Source organism: Squalius cephalus, assembly GCF_949319135.1.
Source record: "Squalius cephalus genome assembly, chromosome: 21".
In the NCBI taxonomy this organism is placed as follows: Eukaryota; Metazoa; Chordata; class Actinopteri; order Cypriniformes; family Leuciscidae; genus Squalius; species Squalius cephalus.
The window spans coordinates 30,644,660-30,661,775 of NC_137142.1; the positions used below are offsets into that span (position 1 = coordinate 30,644,660).

The following is a 17,116-nucleotide window of genomic DNA, read 5'->3' on the forward strand; positions in this document are numbered from 1 at the left end:
GGATTAGTTTTACAATCTCTTTATGAACTTTTTGAAGTGTCAAAGTGCTAATTGCGTAGCTTCCAATGGCTACGCAAATGGTTGAGAAAGCTCTCAGATTTCATCAAAAAGATTAACATGGTCTTGTAGGAAAGACGCTTCACATGTCTCTTTAAGAGGCTAAGCTTGATTGCAATAAGTAATTATAATGATGGCATTTTTAAGCACTGTAGTTTTTATATTATAAAGTTATTATATAGGCTGTTAAACATATTAGGCCTAATGTCAAACTTAAAATATCAAAAGATGTCAGCAACTAAAAACTTAACTTTTACAGAAGGCAACATGAATTAAAGTTAATCGAAATGGGAACAATATACAAATATGTTCCATTTTTTTTTTATCATTTGATTACATGGTCAACATGGAATCAAAATTAACTAAATACATCAGTGCACATTAACGGTTTCCTTCATAATATTTTTTTTTTCCTTCAAACTCTTTTAATTGTGAAACATCTTTTTTTTTTGTGGCTGTTGTGAAGATAACCCCTCTTCCTTTTCAATTTTCACTGGCCACAGACAAAATCTATAGTGTTGAGAGTGAAAATTTGCAGGAATAAAGGTCCAAACTCGGCCCATGGGTCATCTGTAGCAGCCTGAGAGATTTTTAAGAGAAAATAAACTGGCCAGCCAGTGAGAAGTGAAATTCATAGAACTGACCGGGTTTTGCCATCTTGTAACAGCTAAATACACCAGCTCCACTAACTTCTTTTCTTCAGTCACCACGAACTTCATCCACTGTCAGAGTTAAACAATTCCCTACTATATAGTAGACGAAAAACAGTATGTGTCAAAAGAAGTATGTCTGAATTCACAGTACTCATAAGAAAGTAAGCAAAAAACACCTGGATGACCTACTACTTCTGGTGAGATTCTGAAGTGTGCATACGATGGACACTTTACTATCCCATGAGGCCACAGGAGAGGATTTGTGAATGGCAGTGAAGCAATGTAACTGATGCTGACAGGTCACATGATAATGAGTGCTTCCAGATTACATTCATACTATATGGAATGTTACTATAATTACTATTCAAAATACGTACCTACTCAAGAAAGTATGTGATGTCAGATGCAGCCAAGATTTCCACTGGAAGACACACACATCTCATCTGAATCTCCTGAAATGAAATATTAGCAATATGCAATAATCCAAAAACATTCTATTTAGTCAGAATAAACTGCACTGCAAAACCAATTCAAAACAAATTTGAAGAAAGCAAAATGTTTTAATTGGGACGGAGTTGAATGAATTAAAGTAAGCCACAGGGCAGAGCAAACCTCATTACAGAGATTTCCTGGCAACGGAGGTCACATGACATTGCATCCTGAAAATGGTAACCGGTTAACAACTTTGTTCTTCTAAAAAGCGTCACATTGTGACACCATGGCAGTGACACTCAAATTCAACAGAAGATATGTCCTGACACGTCTGACATGTGAGCTACATCTGTACAAGAAATGGGAATAAATCAGTCAAGCAGAACAGTGATAGGGTCTAAGCAGATGAATTACATATTTAGAGAGAGAGAGAGAGAAAACTTTACAGGAGAAAGCCGAGTATCTTTTTTAACCAATGGAATACATTGCTTTACAACTTTTTTTTAAAATAGACACCATTAAAACAAAGACCATTTTTTCTTAGGCGTTTAACTCAAAACCAAGACCGCAGAGGTTATAGGCTATAACCGATTACTGCATTTAAAATAAGGCATTACAAATATCACCATAAATAAGCAAAAGTAGCGAGAAAAAACCCTGAATGGAAGGAAGTTAGGGAGGTGATTTGCTTTCCTTTGCTGCATATTATCAAATATGACCTTGCATGCATTTCACACCAGACTTCACTACTGTTATAACTGTACATTTGTATATACACAGTTCAGAACTTGGTATAAAATGTGCATGATCAAGAATAAAAATTAAAAAAAAGCATAATTTTTTTCTTTCTCTCTGAAACAGACACGCTGCTCCTATATGACGATACATCCTTTGGTTTTTAAAGAAAATTAAATTAAAAAGACAGACATTTAGCTTTTCTGCACATGTAAATTGGATAAATAGACACTAGTGTGCAATTCTTGAAAATAAATGCAAACCTTGGCGTGACGCAGCTTTAAACATACACTTGTATTATGGATGGAAAAATGCAAGGTAACGATTGAGATACATAAATCTGAACCCTGTAAAGATAGTTAAGCAAAGCCACGAAGCCAAGGCATCCAGCTCTCCAAAAATAAAATAAAAAACCCAACCCTACTTCAAGCTGTGCCCCCTTCTTTGCCAAATGTACACAGTGTGCATTAAGCTCAGAATGTCCTTTACAAAGAGCAGGAGCAGATGAAGAGAGCAGCCTGATGAATAACACTATTGCTGGTATAATTACAAAATGTCACATATTGCAAAAGTATTATTTTAAAGATCCCTTATGAGGAAGCAGATAAACTCTAAAGTAGTTTTAAAAGGAATTGTTCACCTAAAAACGAACATTTTGTCATCATTTACTCACCCTAATGTTGTTCTGAACCATTACATTTCTCACTTTTCCAGTATTATAAAAGTGATCCATATGACTTGTGCCCTATGTTCCAAGCCTTTCAAAATCATACAATATATTTGTGCCAGAACATATAGAAATTTAAAATTCCATTCACTGAAATCCTTTTGACTTAAACGGATAGTTCACCCAAAAATAAATATTCTGTCATCATTTATTCTCACCCTAAAGTTGCTCCAAACCGGCATGAGTTTCTTTGTTCTGTTGAACACAAAAGATGATATGTTGAAGAATAGCAGTAACCAAACAGTTGCTGGTCCCCATTGACTTCCATAGTATGAAAAATAAATACTATGGAAGTCAATGGGGGCCATCAACTGTCTGGTTATCAACATTCTTCAAAAAAATATCTATATATTTTGTGTTCAACAGAACAAAGGAATTCATACAGGTTTAGAACAACTTGAGGGTGAGTAAATGACGACAGAATGTTTATTTTTGGTTGAACTATCCCTTTAAGACTTGAAATGTTTCCCTCTTAGTTCTATCGCAATGGCCTCAGAAGACTGTCTGCACAAGTTATATGCACCGCTCTTATGGTACTTTTTGCGTAAATCCTCATTAATATTTACTGCACGGAAAATGACGTGATCGAACATTACAAGACATTACAAGATCGAACAAGGAACAAAAACAATCTTTTGAATTTTTAGGAGTATTTTAGGTGAACTACTCATTTAAAACTATTTTTTTAAATCAATAATAAATACATGATGATACAGGATGAAGGACACAGCCACTGTCTAGCTGGCACCAAGGCACACACACATATCATGTCAAGTTAAACAACTTAAAATGGTTTAGGAACACTGTCGGGAACATAAGTGATGAACAGCTCTCTGGAAATGCACCAGTGAAAACTGGTTTGAGTGCAAAATGTGCCCAGTCTCAAATCAATCCAGTCCAGTTCCGGTTCGCTTTAAAAGAAAAGTGTCAGCAAACACTACCGGAAAGAAAAAGAGAGGATTTTTTTTAAAAACGCTGCTCGTTGTCTAGTTCTCCAATTATTTAAAAACAGCTAGACTTTGAATCCTGAGTTATTGCAATGTTTGATTACAAATTAACTTATGTTGCATTTGACATTTGTATTCACACTATTTTTCCTCAAAAGAACAGAGAACAGATGACAGTATCTTTGATACTGCAAATGACAAACAATCATCAATAATTAAATATTTAATTGAATTTTAATTGCACTATTTGAATCAAATTTAAGTCAATTTCCTTTTTTCTACTTTTGAACATAATTTTTTGGCATTACCATTCTTTCGTTCGGAAGTTATAGTTTCTTTTCTTTACATATGAATGCTACAAAATCCTCTCTCTCCTTTCCACATGGGCTGTTCCACGAAAGTCAAAATCTCTTTTCAAAATTCTCCTCTCCGGTGCCTTTAAAACAGTACGCTCAGTCATAGTTATGGAAACATCCCAGAGATAACACGAATGAAGCATCCTTGAATGCGAGTCCTGCCGCAGGCAGCAGTCTGTGCCGAGGGATGAGTACAGTTGGGTTTGTCGTTCCTGTGTCATCCGCCCCCTTTCGTCTGTTTATTCATCTGTTTGTGTCCGGTGCACAACCGAGATAATCAGGGGGAAGTGGAGGCGGACGCATGGAACTTCACAAAAGCGATAGCCGCGAGCTCTTTGCAGAATTCCTCCAGAACAATAACCCCCTCGAGCAAAGTCACGTGATCAACGCTGTAAGACAAAGTTGAACCTCTTTATCACAGAAAAACAGACACACAGTAAAGAAACAAGTCTCTGATCAGGCTGCACGATAGGGCTAGGCATTGCCACACATTTCAAAATTTGCATTCACAAGCTTGTTTTTCGATTCATTTCAGATCTCGATTTGATTCAATATTTATTCATTTGGATATATACAGAATCAGGTAAAGTACATGTAAATGTTCTCGGGGGGGATCTCTCTGAACTGACACTGGAGACAGGTTAAAAATAATGTTTAGTGTTCATGTATCAACTAAAAAAAGACCAAAAATATAGAGTCTTGGGATTTAAGAATCAATATCAGTTCATCAAAATCAGAATAGATTAAAATCAAGAAATCAATATTTTTTATCCAGTGCTACTGTGCGATATATATATATATTATATACACACACAATTATTGGCAAAAGGAATGTTTGGTATTGCAAACTGATATTTCCTACTGACACACTACCGCAAAAGATATAAATAACTTATTTAAAGCCTTTTTTTCTAGTGAAAATACTAAGATTTTGCACAGAACTGTATATACTATATATAAATATTTATATATGCTAGATATAAATTGTATATTAAACATGATACAATCGATTTATAAATGGTCTGCCTCAATTATTTAACTTAAAAAAAAAAACACTTTCACTGTAGTGCCCTCTATGGCATTTTATGCATTCGTGTTGGAAAATTGAATCTTTGCTCATGATTTTTGAGCAAATACACATACATAAATACATCCAAGCCTTACCTCATCCCCTCTGGCTCTAGTCCCAGCAGTCTCTTCCTCACCAGGAGGAGTTTAGGGGTGAACTCAGGGATGCGGTGAGTTCGCAACATCAGATCGCCAACCACCTGATCAAACCATCAATACAAACAGTGGGTTAAACAGTCTTTGAGGTGTCTGAGTTTAAAAAATAAAAAAATCGAACACTTATCCAGTCATTCAAACTATCCAACAAAAATGCCAGTCATATAGCGCTACACTAAACACATACTGTCTAACAGACTATATGAAGATGTCCATTTAAATGGCTAATAGTGTTTAAAATAGGGATTCAGTGTGGAGAACAGCAGACGTACCCTGACGATGACTGAGAAGAGAGACCTGCAGCCCGGCGCCAGGTTAATGTATGGGTCCAGCAGGAACTCGTGAAGATGAGCATGAGGCAGCAGAGACAGCTTAGACAACACAGACGTCACCTGCAGGTTTACATCATACGGCTGGATGGAGACAGTAAAACAAAGAGAGACATCAGGAGGACATCCATCATCCAAAGATGGTTTTAATAAAAATGCATAATTTTACAAATGTATTATCTATGTAAAGAAATTGAATGAGCCATCTAAAATGACAAAAACACCATTCAAGTGTTATAGAAGCACTATATTTGAAGTCTTCTGAAGAAATACGAATGTATCTAGATTTGGGTTATAGTGCACAAGTTGTATGTTCAACTTTTGTGGTGTTTTTTTGTCACGTTGAGAGCTATCACACATCGGTTCACATACCTGATCAAGGATTCGCCCCATTCTGTCAAACAACACTTTGAGGAAGTGTCCTTCGAAAAAAGGACTGTCCAGATTACACTTCTCAAAGGGTTTCGGACTGCTGCGCCAGTCCCACTTCTGACAAACTCCACAATAGTCCCGAAACTGTCAACATGCAACCAAATATGATGAAAATCACGCCAATGGTTGTGTCAATGTTAGTATGTTGTACTGCATGCTCAAATAAACAGAGCAATTTTTATAGGGCCATAGACTCAAGTGTTACACATTTTATTCTATAATTTATTATTATATATCTTATAATAATTGTAATGCACTTTTTGCCAATTTCATAATTATTTTATTTATTTAAAAATAAATCTTATTTATACAGCACCTTTCAGACAAAGTTCTTTACACAATCAACAATTACAATCAAATATCAATTGAAACATCCCATCCAATAAAAACAAATACATCAAACATAAGAGGAAATCAAATATCAAATACAATCAAAGGAATCAAATACAACGTCTGTAAACTGCCAAATAAATCCCATAAATGAATACAACTAAAAATCAAGTAAAATAATAAATAATAAAAATATATGCTGTATTAGCAACACCAGTGTGTCACTTCAAAAGTGTTTGGGTTATGAAATTAAATAAATGTCTATGTACTTAATTTTATCTTAATGCGTCTGTCAATTAAAGCTATGGAATATATTGAATATTCACCACATTTTGTTTATTTCCTCCTTACCTGTCTGTGTGCATCTCTCAAGTAGGTGTCATAGCCTGTGCCCTCAACCTGATTGGATGATTTTGCCTCATCAGGCACCAAACACAGGAAACTACAGGGGGAGAACGCAAAATTATTATATGGAAAGTTAATATTTAATCCCAAATTGTGAATCTGGCATATCACAACAGAGGGTATACTGCAGTACCTGTTAACTATTTTGTGAACCTCCGTCTTCCCATCAGGCTTTGCATGTTCTGTGCTTGGTGGCGGAGAGCAGCTTAACCAATCAGGGCTGGAGAGTCTGTTATCGGGTGAAAGATCTGAGAACAGCGGGTCTTCTTCCAGATCTCTGGGGAAACAATACAAATCAATGTAATTAGACTATTACATGTATACTACATCTCAGAAATATCTGCTATGATCTCTGAAGATTCACAAGAGATGACTCAAGAACAAAAAACAAGGAACTGTAGTATAAAGCATCACTACAGCTAGATTTTTAAAGGAACAAATATGTATAACTACAGTAGTGCAACACCACCATTATATAGTCCCATTTATTAGAATGAGTGATTATGGATTTATGTCTGGCAAATTTTTGATTACTCAGACCCATTACTTAAAATGCCTCATTAACGGATAGCGAGGCAAACAGTAAGGCTTACGACCAATATTATTTGGTGGAAGAATTGTTTATTCAGATTATTACTACGAATAAATGGAACTATTTTTTGAACATTGTCTTGCTGTTGTCAGTGTTTTATAAGTGCAACATTCCTCTGCACTTTGTGATTCAGCACAATATCTGAATCAGTTTAATTGTATTAATGTGTGTCCATTTGTTTAACATAGGAATGAAATGTTGTTGTATGAGGCATTTATTTAAAGGTGGTGTGTGTAATTTGTCTGTTGTCAAACAGGTTTCCCCACTCCCCTTGTTTGCCATTGATCGCCAGGCAGTGCTGTCCTAAATTCAATGCATTGGTTGTGAAAATGTTGCACTGCAAGCTAAAACAAACAGAGCAATGTTTTTTTATTGCCACAGATACCGACCCAGTGTTTCACTTTTTCAGGGGAAGTCACCCTAAATTATGTTTTCTGCATATTAAGATCAAAAAGTATTTGTAACATAAAAAAAATAAATGAAAAAAATCACACTTTACCTTTAATTACTAATTAATTAGTATCATTATACAGCAACCAATCCAAACACATTTCAAAAATATTACTTTGATTGACTTGCATTTAAGTTTTATTCATTCACAAATTGCAGTGCATTTATGATTTTGCATGTTCTAGAAGAAAACTACAAACACAATTGATCAGATTGATCTGGAAGTTTAGCAGCAGTGGAGACAGCAGCTCTTACACGGCATCATGTGGTTGGCCGTTCTCCATGTGCTCGCGCTCCTCTCGTTCCTCCGGCTGTTTGTTCTCCATGTAGTTGCGCTCTTCCAAGCAGCGCAGCACCAGGTTCTGCAAAATGTGCTGACATGGTTTCTGCAGCAGATGCTCAAAGAGCCGTAGAGTCATGATGCTTATCTAGAACCAGACACAGAACCAGAACTTTATGAACATAAACCTTAAGACTTGCTGCAGTAAATCTAGAATGCATTAACATCCAATGACTGTGTACGACTTCTCGTTTAATATATAGTGCCGACACTAATCTTTTATTCTAAATGTAGATCACAGTACAATTAACATATGGAACCACAGAAGCTTTGCTAGATCAGGGGTTCCCAACTTTTTCATCAGCTCTAAACCTCTATAATATATTTCTCATAATCTTTGAACACAAATTTCCAAGACTTCACTATAGAAATTAGTATTTCCAGTTACTTTGTTTTCCATGATTTTTGCAGTTCTGGAAATCACCATTTTAAAAATCCAAATTGGTAGGAACATGATTTAGAATTGAAGAGGCGTTCTAACCATTCAATAAATAAATTAAGGATGCACCGATATGAAAATTTTGGCAGATACTGAAAACCGATAATCTTTATATTTGAAAGCCGATAACCGATAAATTGGCCGATAAATCTACATCCAAATTTTTATATAATTTTTGAGAGCTAATTACAAAACAAAAGTCTCACCTAGAGGTGGGCGATATATCGTTTAGACGATAATATCCAAATTGTTGTCTGGACGATATGCAAAATTGGGATATCGAATATTTCATAATTTGTACAATCCGACCCCCCAAACATGAAAAGAGCTGAAAGAAGTTAAAGAGAAAACAAATAACGCACACAATAACCTTCTAAACAATTATATGTAGCGATTTTTAATACTGTAGGGCAGTACTATTTGCGGAAGCAACCTCCGAGTGGCCCAGCCCATGGTCCCGTCCCGTGTCGTCAAAAACGCATACGTAAATTCGAAATAGTGCGCGCAGAAGCACATGCGCAAAACCGTTTTTAAAATTATATAAAAAAATTAAAATTAAAATTAATTTTTATTTTATCATATGTCATTTTACAAAAGGACATTTTACAAACCGTTTGCGCATGTGCTCCTGCACGCACTTTTTCAGTCAGAACACAGCAATCAGAGGAGGACGCGCTGAAAACTGTAATGCTGTTCTCTTCCCTCATAACTCGGATTGAGAAGGTTTGAGTTGCAGAGGAATTTGTGACTGTTTCACCTGTTCAACCACATCAAAGTTTCGTAATTAGTAAGTCCGTGCTTTTTCTCTTCTTTTTTTCTTATGTGCTGAAGGGCCGCTGTGCCTTGGTGAAACGTTACGTGAAGAGCTCTTTTCCAAAACGCCATAAACCTAAAAAGCTGCCTCAAAGATCCACCAAAAGTAATGATTATGAATATGTAAAATATTGCAATAAGACATTTTAAATTGTTTATTAATTTCTGTGTCGGCTGCAAAGATGAAGTTGACGATAGGCTATAATGACTCGCGATCTTCGCAGTAGGCTGTGAACGCAACGGAGAAATGCACATTTATTAGGCTACATAGTTTTATTTTGTTTTGGATGGTTTTGTTTAGAACCAGCTTTCTGTAAATATATTTCACATTTTTTAGGCCTGTGAGGCGAGTAGGCAACGGTTCGGTTCATGATGATATAATCTCCAGTAAGCACCGGCGCCTTATGTTGTGATTGCTAGCCTATATTTATATTTAATTTTAATGTATTAAATCCAGGAAATTGGTTAATGAAAAATGTATTAAAATTAAGATACAATTAATACAAAACGAAATTCGTTTTAAAGAAAGGCTTTGTGCTTTTTGTTTTGAGGTCTCTGTGAAAGTTTGAAAGTCTTTAGTCTTTTTGCCGCTTTCAGAGCGCTCGCGTCCATAATGGAGAACTGACACGTAATATTGTTTTTTCCTCATAAATGCAAACACGAAAAATAAAAGACAAAAGACTTTTTTTAAAAGACAAACCATCAATTTTTTTGGGGGGGAAAAAATGGATGGATTTATAGCGTTTTGGGGAAAAAAATGGATGGATTTATAGCGTTTTGAAAATATTTTTTTTTACTTTGAATTTATCATCAACAATATTGTTGTTTGATTTAATAATCACTGTTGCAAAAGGTGCCTAGTTCCGTTTTTTTTTTTTTTTTTTTTGTAAGTGGAAAAAGATAGGGGCTTCCTCAGATTCTGTTTAGTTAGCTCCTTTATTGTTTCTTTTATAGCCTACATAGGTCAAATGCAGCAAGTCAAAAGACCAACTGGACCTTCTTTGCCAGTTTGCACACATTTCTTTGAAGGATGGCAAAAATATCGTCTGAATATCGATATCGAGATATTGGAAAAAAATATCGAGATATTCATTTTTGTCAATATCTCCCACCCCTAGTCTCACCATTAAAAGCCATGTCCCAAGCACACATTTATAACGTTCTCATTATAATTTTATACAGTCTATATTACAGCACATGTTGCACTTAACTGTATTTTCCTTTTTTGAAGTGATTCCAATCATATTTCAAGCAGTTCAAAACCATCATGGCGAACAGTGCGCATCTGAAGAGTCTCAGCTGAAGGAAATAATCCATTGTTTATTGGCTTTAATATATCGGCCAAATTTTCTTATTATGCCGATAACAAAAACATTATAAATTAACATATACCGGCCGATACCGATATGGTGGCTGATATATTGTGCATTCCTAAAATAAATAAAAGCTGTACTGAATATACAATATACTGGATTCTAATTTAATAATAACAATAAATACATAAATATTTTGTATGTTAATGTTTGACCCTGCCTTTAGGAGCTTACAAAACCTTTAGATCATCTGGTCAAAGAAGGATGAAATGCATCGATTAATGCAGTCATGGCAGCCAGGGTTACCTCATCTGACAAGTGGTCACAATGTTCTATGAGTCTGTGTCTCAGGGGATGCTGGGTAATGCCAGCAAGTGTCTCTGGCCCCGTTCCCTCTCCCAACAGGAAGTAAATGGTCTCCTGAAGTAGGGCTTCTGACGTCACCTGTCTGATGATCCTGTTTAACAGGGCTGTGGAAGTCAGAATTCCAACCTCTGAGCTGGAATGAGACAAACATGAAAAGAATGAGAAAGCATGAGAAAGAAAACTCATATTTTCTGTTCAATTCATAGCTTTGGGGTGTAGGTGCAGTTTCAAAGTCTGTGAGACTGGTAAACAAACCCGAGATAGCTTACATACTTACGTTTGCATCAGCTGAGGCTCCATTACAGTAACAAAGAAGCGCTCTCTCACGGTCCGGGCCAAAACTGCAGCAGCCGTCTAACGTTACAGAGGAGCAAAACACAAATATTTTACCAAACACACACCTCAATATGTGAATTTTCATCCTCTGTTTTTGAAACTGCCCATCTGATATGGACAAAAATGTTTATGTATTTATATATTTTCTTGTAATTTGTAGACAGATTTTGAGCATGATTCAGTATTTACCCATCTTCTGGTGTTTGATTAAATTGTCTTTACCTTCTGAGCCTCTTTGATGAGCTGATCACAATAGTCCAGCCATGACAGGAAGGAAATGAGAGCACGTTTGCCCACAAAAGCAGCAGCATCCTCCTTTAGATTATACACATCCAGCCTACAAATACACACGAAAAATAAACAACATTATGTATTTAGTTAAATTATGTATAATATTGTACATGGAATCCAGTTGTAATAGTAGTAGTTAGTAGTTAGTTACAAAAAATACTGGAGTTTAGAAACCAGTGAAAACATTTTGAATGTAACTGGCAAGATTGGCTGTTAGGTCAAAATGCAAAAAAAAAAAAAAAAAAAAAAAAAATTTTTTTTATATATATATAGTAAGTCACTGTCAGGAGGAAACCTTGTATGTCCACAACTGCTACTTTTCAGAAAAAGGAAGAAAAAAAAAAGCTGTATTTTTAAATAATTAAACTGTGTTGTACAGTTGATGGGTTTATATATCACTTGTATGCGCCATAATATTATTTACCGGTAATACCTAAACTGAGTTACGAGGTTTATGACCAGCGAATGTCGGACATACACGTTTTGTTCATCATTAGAACAGCAAGTCATGGTCTGAGGTAGTCATCTGAGGTAGTAAGTGCATCGCATTCAACTTACAGAAAATAAAGTTTACTGTTGCTATGTGTATATATATATATATGTAGTGTTTCTAGGGTAAAGAAAATGCTGTCTTTATTTACCCTTGCATTGCAAAAATTGCACAGTTTGGACTGTCCAAACTGGTCGTGGCACTTCATTCATGATAGAGGCGGGTGGAATTACGAGGTTTGACTGACAGTTTGAGGTTTAATCCCAAGCTCTTTTTCATTATTTTCATTGGTTAAATATTTGCAAAACCCACAGATGGACATAAAAGGGTGACCAATAGTAATGATTTATAAAAATAATAATAATAATAATTAAATATGGAGATATAAGGTTTCTGCCTGACAACAACAATATTTATAAATGTAAAAAATTCTATTCATTTTGGTATTCATTTTGCAAGTGTTAGCAATATAATATAGGTACTGGATTAGATAGTCATGTACCCCCAGTTTACGGACTCCACAGTTTCAATATCTAGAGGGTCCATGGACTGGGGAAGGGCCCGGTAGAACTGCGCCAGCCGGTCCGTGAGGAGTTGACTGAGCTCAGTGTTCTCTGTGAGGCATTTGGCTGCAGCTGGCTCAGGCAAACTGACTATCAGCATGAGACCTTCACATGCCTTCACCACAATACGCCCATCCTGAGAAAGAGAAAAGATCAGTTAACACACAAACAATCAAATTCATCAGGATGGCGAGTTTAGAGACAGAAAGACGCACTTACTGGACTCTTAGTGAGGTTAAGCAGGGAGCTGACTAGGTTGTAGTTGTCATTGTTTGGCAGTGTAGTGTGGACTGAGGACGGACTTGCTTCCCCTGGGCTTGTGGCTTGACTTGCTGCACCTTCCTGTGCGGATGTGACCAGACTGGGATTTTGGTTTTGATTCTGTCCTGTATCTGGAGAAGACGGATCTTTCACCAAATCAGCTCCACCACCTTTAGCAGCATCCAACTTTTTATTCTTATTCTGCAGAAACAAATGGAGAAATTCAAATGTTAGATATAGCCATGCGTGTCAGAAGCGTGTCTTAATATATGCTTCCTACACAGACAGAGCCCATCTTGAAAAGTCAAACTACTACACACATCCCCCAACACTCACTTCCAGGAAGAAGTTGACGAGGTATGGGTCCTGCTTAAGTTTGGCACAGACGGTACACAGAAACTGGATCTCTTCGTTCTCTGTAGGAGCAGCTAGAACCTCCCCGCAAAGGCGGACCAGTTTCTGTGGATACATCATGGATGGTCGGTTAAAGATTGAAAGGATTTTTCTAAGTTTAAAGTGTGAAGACAGTAATTCTTATCACCTGTACAGGTCTGTGCACGTTGATGTGAGGCAGGAGTGGTTGCCGAATTCGACCCAACAGTTTGGTGTAGAAACACAAAACCTGCTGTTTCATTCCAGGAGGGCACTAGGGAAGAGCACACAGGAGGAAAAAAGACAGAAAGAAAACCCTTGCTTTACTGGTACATTGATCAAGATCAAAGAATCACAGATATTAAAATAATAATCGTTTAACTTACACTACCGTTCAAAAGTTTGGGGTCTTTTTTAATGTTTGAATGAATCTTCTTTCGCTCATTAAGACTGCATTTATTTAGTCAAAAAACAGAAAAATTGTGAAATAGTAATACTATTTAAAATAAATTGAATGTTTTATTCCTGTCATTTACTGTGATGCAAAGCTGAATTTTCAGCATCATTCCTCCAGTCTTCAGTGTCACATGATCCTTCAGAAATCATTCTAATATGATGATTTGCTGCTCAAGAAACATTTCTTATTATCAATGTTGAAAACAGTTGCGCTGCTTAATAATTAACATTACATTGGAAATATTAATCTTTTTTAACCTAATAAATGTCTTTACTGTCACTTTTGAATAATTTAATGCATCCTTGTTGAATACAAGTAATAATGTCTTTCTTTCTTTCAAAAGAAAAAAAAGTGAATCAACCCAAACTTTTGAACGGTAGTGCGTGTCAAAACATTAATCATTATATATACAGTCTCTCTTACTAAACATGACTCACAGTAAATGAGCAGGTCTCTACTGGCCACAAATCATTTTTACTCTTAGCTTTCTTCCCAAATCTAGTGCACTGGCTGTATAGGCAGCAGTTTTAGGCATTATAAGCACACAGGCAGTTCTAAAAGTTAGGCATAATTATGCTAATAGAAAACTCTCCTGAAACAAACTGTGTGAGCATTACAAATCTGTCACTGAGATTTAATTTGAGTTAAGTTTTGAAACAGCCTTATTCTAAACATAAAAACATTCGAATAACATTCATAATATTTACAAGTCATACTTTAAAACTTTGATTATGCAACTGACAGAAACCAGTGAAAAGCACTACTTGTAACTAAAACACTGACATCTGCTTTGCCTAGGGTGTAGAGCGTCTCCAGGATCTTGTGGTGGAGAAGATACTCCATACAGGGTCCCGTCTCTCCTGACTCTCTCTCCCTCTCCTCCTGGGTCAGAATATCCAGCATCTGCTCCAGATGGGAGGGAATGTTGGTGTCTGTCACTGGGGCTTTGTCATCTACAAAAACATGAACAGAATATGACGTTTGGTTCTTTGGTAATAAAGCACAACAAGCGAGATTGACTATCACTGCAGGTGATCTCTTACCTGAGGTTTCTATGTAATAATGTGTGATAGCTTTCCAATGATAGACAAAGTCCTCTTGCAATGGCAGTGATGGTGCAAGCTGAAAAATAGAACGAACTATCATAAAAATGAAATGCCTTGTTCCTACTATATGATTATGCACTTTACAGAAGTATGTAACACATTACACCATTACAATCCAAAAGTATTTGGACACTTAAGTTAAAAACAAAAATCAACTGTCCTCTGCAAACAAAGAAAGAAAAAGCATGTGTAACTGTATAATGGATATGTGCATTAGCTCTTAAAGTGACAGCAGCCTAATAAACCTGTTGTAGTCATTAATGATAGTCAAACAACAAATGACAAAGGAAAATCACTCACTGGTCTTGACTGAATAACTTAAGTAGCCTTAATAAGGATTAATCTATAATTAATGAGTACACTGTACAATAAGACTTTGCAGTGTTATTTTATATTTGATTATTAGAATTTTTTGTTGTAAGCTATTCTTTATCTGAATCTCACCATTAGTACACCTTCCTGAAAAACTTAAAACACTGTTAAACACTTGTTCTTGCATTAATTTCCTGACTATTTACTTGTCTTGTGTAATTATTTTGAGGATCTTTTTCCTTACATTAGATAACCTAGTATTCATTTTTGCTGAAGTATCGATAATTGTGACATTTCACTGAAATGAGACTTTGATCATATTGCCCACCGGAAATTGTGGTAAATAATCGAGATTTCAATATTGACCAACAGGAATCGTGATTATATATCTATTGTTCAAAACCTTTGTGTGAAAAATGTTGCATGTAAAGAGGGTTTGTGCTATCCTATTTTAAAATAAGGCAATTCAATTGCTAATTCAATTGACATTTTGTCATTATTTTAATTTAACATTAATGTATTGAATATATTTTTAAAAAAAAACAATTGTGAATGTGAATTAGGTGTTTAAATGCTTTTTATGAACATTAATACAATGGAATGCATGCAAGTTATATGGGTGTAAACAAAACGGCTGTCACTATGACACGCGTACGAATCAAAACTAATGTACGATTGTTTTAATATTGTTTTATTATACACACACATGCATTTAGATACTACCATGTAAAAATGTTAACAAAATCGTACATTAGTGTGGATTTGTACGCGTGTCCTAGTAACAGCCGTCTTGTTTACATCCTGCAAATGAGCCGCTAGCATGCTAACTGGCTATCACGGATTCACCTAATGTACACTCAACATTATACAGGCAGTATCGCTCCTAAAATGTGATAAATGTTACTTTACATTGATTACAATCCCGAGAGGCTCGCGTACATGAAGACCTTTAACCGAACAATCCACGAATTGCGCAAGATTTAGCACAGCTGCTAAAATACTCAGCAAACAAAGGCTTATAATGTCCAGACCAATAATAAAAACGCAATAAACCACAATCGAGCGGATTCACACCCTTAAACACGCATGGGGAGATTGTTAAACCTGTTTCAGAGGTTTTGTCTGTCATGTGTTATTTACTAGCTGTTAGCTAGCAGGCCTTTCAGCACATCAACACTGACCGACTATCACTTTCCCATTTCTCATTTCCCTAGTCAAGCAGTCATTTAAATGTGGTCAGATAGTTTAAAAAGCTCTCACCGCCTCGACGGCGTGCTGCAGGATGGAGGTAAATTTGGAGAACATGTTGTTTTTGGACAGGAGGAGTTTTCTGGAGATCTCCTCTCTCTTCCCTCCTTTGCTACTCCTTCTGCGGTGATCCAGATTGAACACTTACACTAAAACACACTGGACTACATATATACCGATAACGCGATAGTGTGTGTTTACATGTCAACACACACTGTAACGTAGGTGAAGAAAGTCAAGCACAGCTATAGTGAGAGAAGAATGTAGGGTTGTCTTTTTAAGGCCACGGTGGCACTTTCATTGCGCTAGAAGAAACTGAACACAGATTCTGAGATCACTGGTCACTCTCTTCTGCTAACGCACATCAGACGCCGGCAAAACTGGGATACTGAAAGAAAGAAAAAAAGAACAAGAAAAATGATCAGCCGATATTCAATTAAATGTTGTACTGACATTGTATTTTATATGGGGATTTAAAAGCTTTGATGATCTTTCAAAAAAGCTGGGGAAAAAAATTAAATTGTAAATAGAAAACTGACAGGACCTATATAAGCCGATCGAGGCACAGTTCTCTGAAAATATCACATACATTTCAAAACTGTGTATTTTGTTGTTATATTATTATTATTATTATTATTATTATTATTATTATTATTAATAATAATCAAGAGGATAACATAAAATCAAAAGGACTCTTATTGTAAAACTAAGGACTCATACGTTTGTACTTTCTGTAAATC

The 17,116-nt window shown here is 35.9% G+C and overlaps 1 protein-coding gene across 1 annotated transcript; it reads right to left on the reverse strand.

The window, feature by feature from the left end:
* Positions 1-1,241: 1,241 nt before the first annotated feature.
* Positions 1,242-16,742, reverse strand: fhip2a (FHF complex subunit HOOK interacting protein 2). The gene is made up of 17 exons (XM_079855636.1): positions 16,389-16,742; positions 14,754-14,832; positions 14,494-14,663; positions 13,423-13,527; positions 13,218-13,340; positions 12,840-13,082; positions 12,560-12,756; positions 11,499-11,613; positions 11,218-11,294; positions 10,881-11,073; positions 7,925-8,097; positions 6,761-6,904; positions 6,574-6,664; positions 5,833-5,976; positions 5,404-5,544; positions 5,072-5,175; positions 1,242-4,296 (listed from the first exon to the last, which is right to left on the reverse strand). The coding sequence occupies exons 1-17, from the start codon at positions 16,431-16,433 to the stop codon at positions 4,185-4,187; spliced, it is 2,256 nt and encodes a 751-aa protein (XP_079711762.1). The 5' UTR covers positions 16,434-16,742; the 3' UTR covers positions 1,242-4,184.
* Between the last annotated feature and the right edge of the window lie 374 nt (positions 16,743-17,116).

What these genes read in the sequence shown, in the direction of transcription:
- fhip2a (XM_079855636.1), bottom strand. Translation starts at nt 16,433, where the DNA reads ATGTTCTCCAAATTTACCTCCATCCTGCAGCACGCCGTCGAGGCG. An exon ending in ACACCCTAGGCAAAGCAGAT is followed by an intron (nt 13,528 to 14,493) that starts GTCAGTGTTTTA and finishes GCTCTTCCCTAG; the next exon opens with TGCCCTCCTGGAATGAAACA. An exon ending in GTGGAGTCCGTAAACTGGGG is followed by an intron (nt 11,614 to 12,559) that starts GTACATGACTAT and finishes GTGTATTTGTAG; the next exon opens with GCTGGATGTGTATAATCTAA.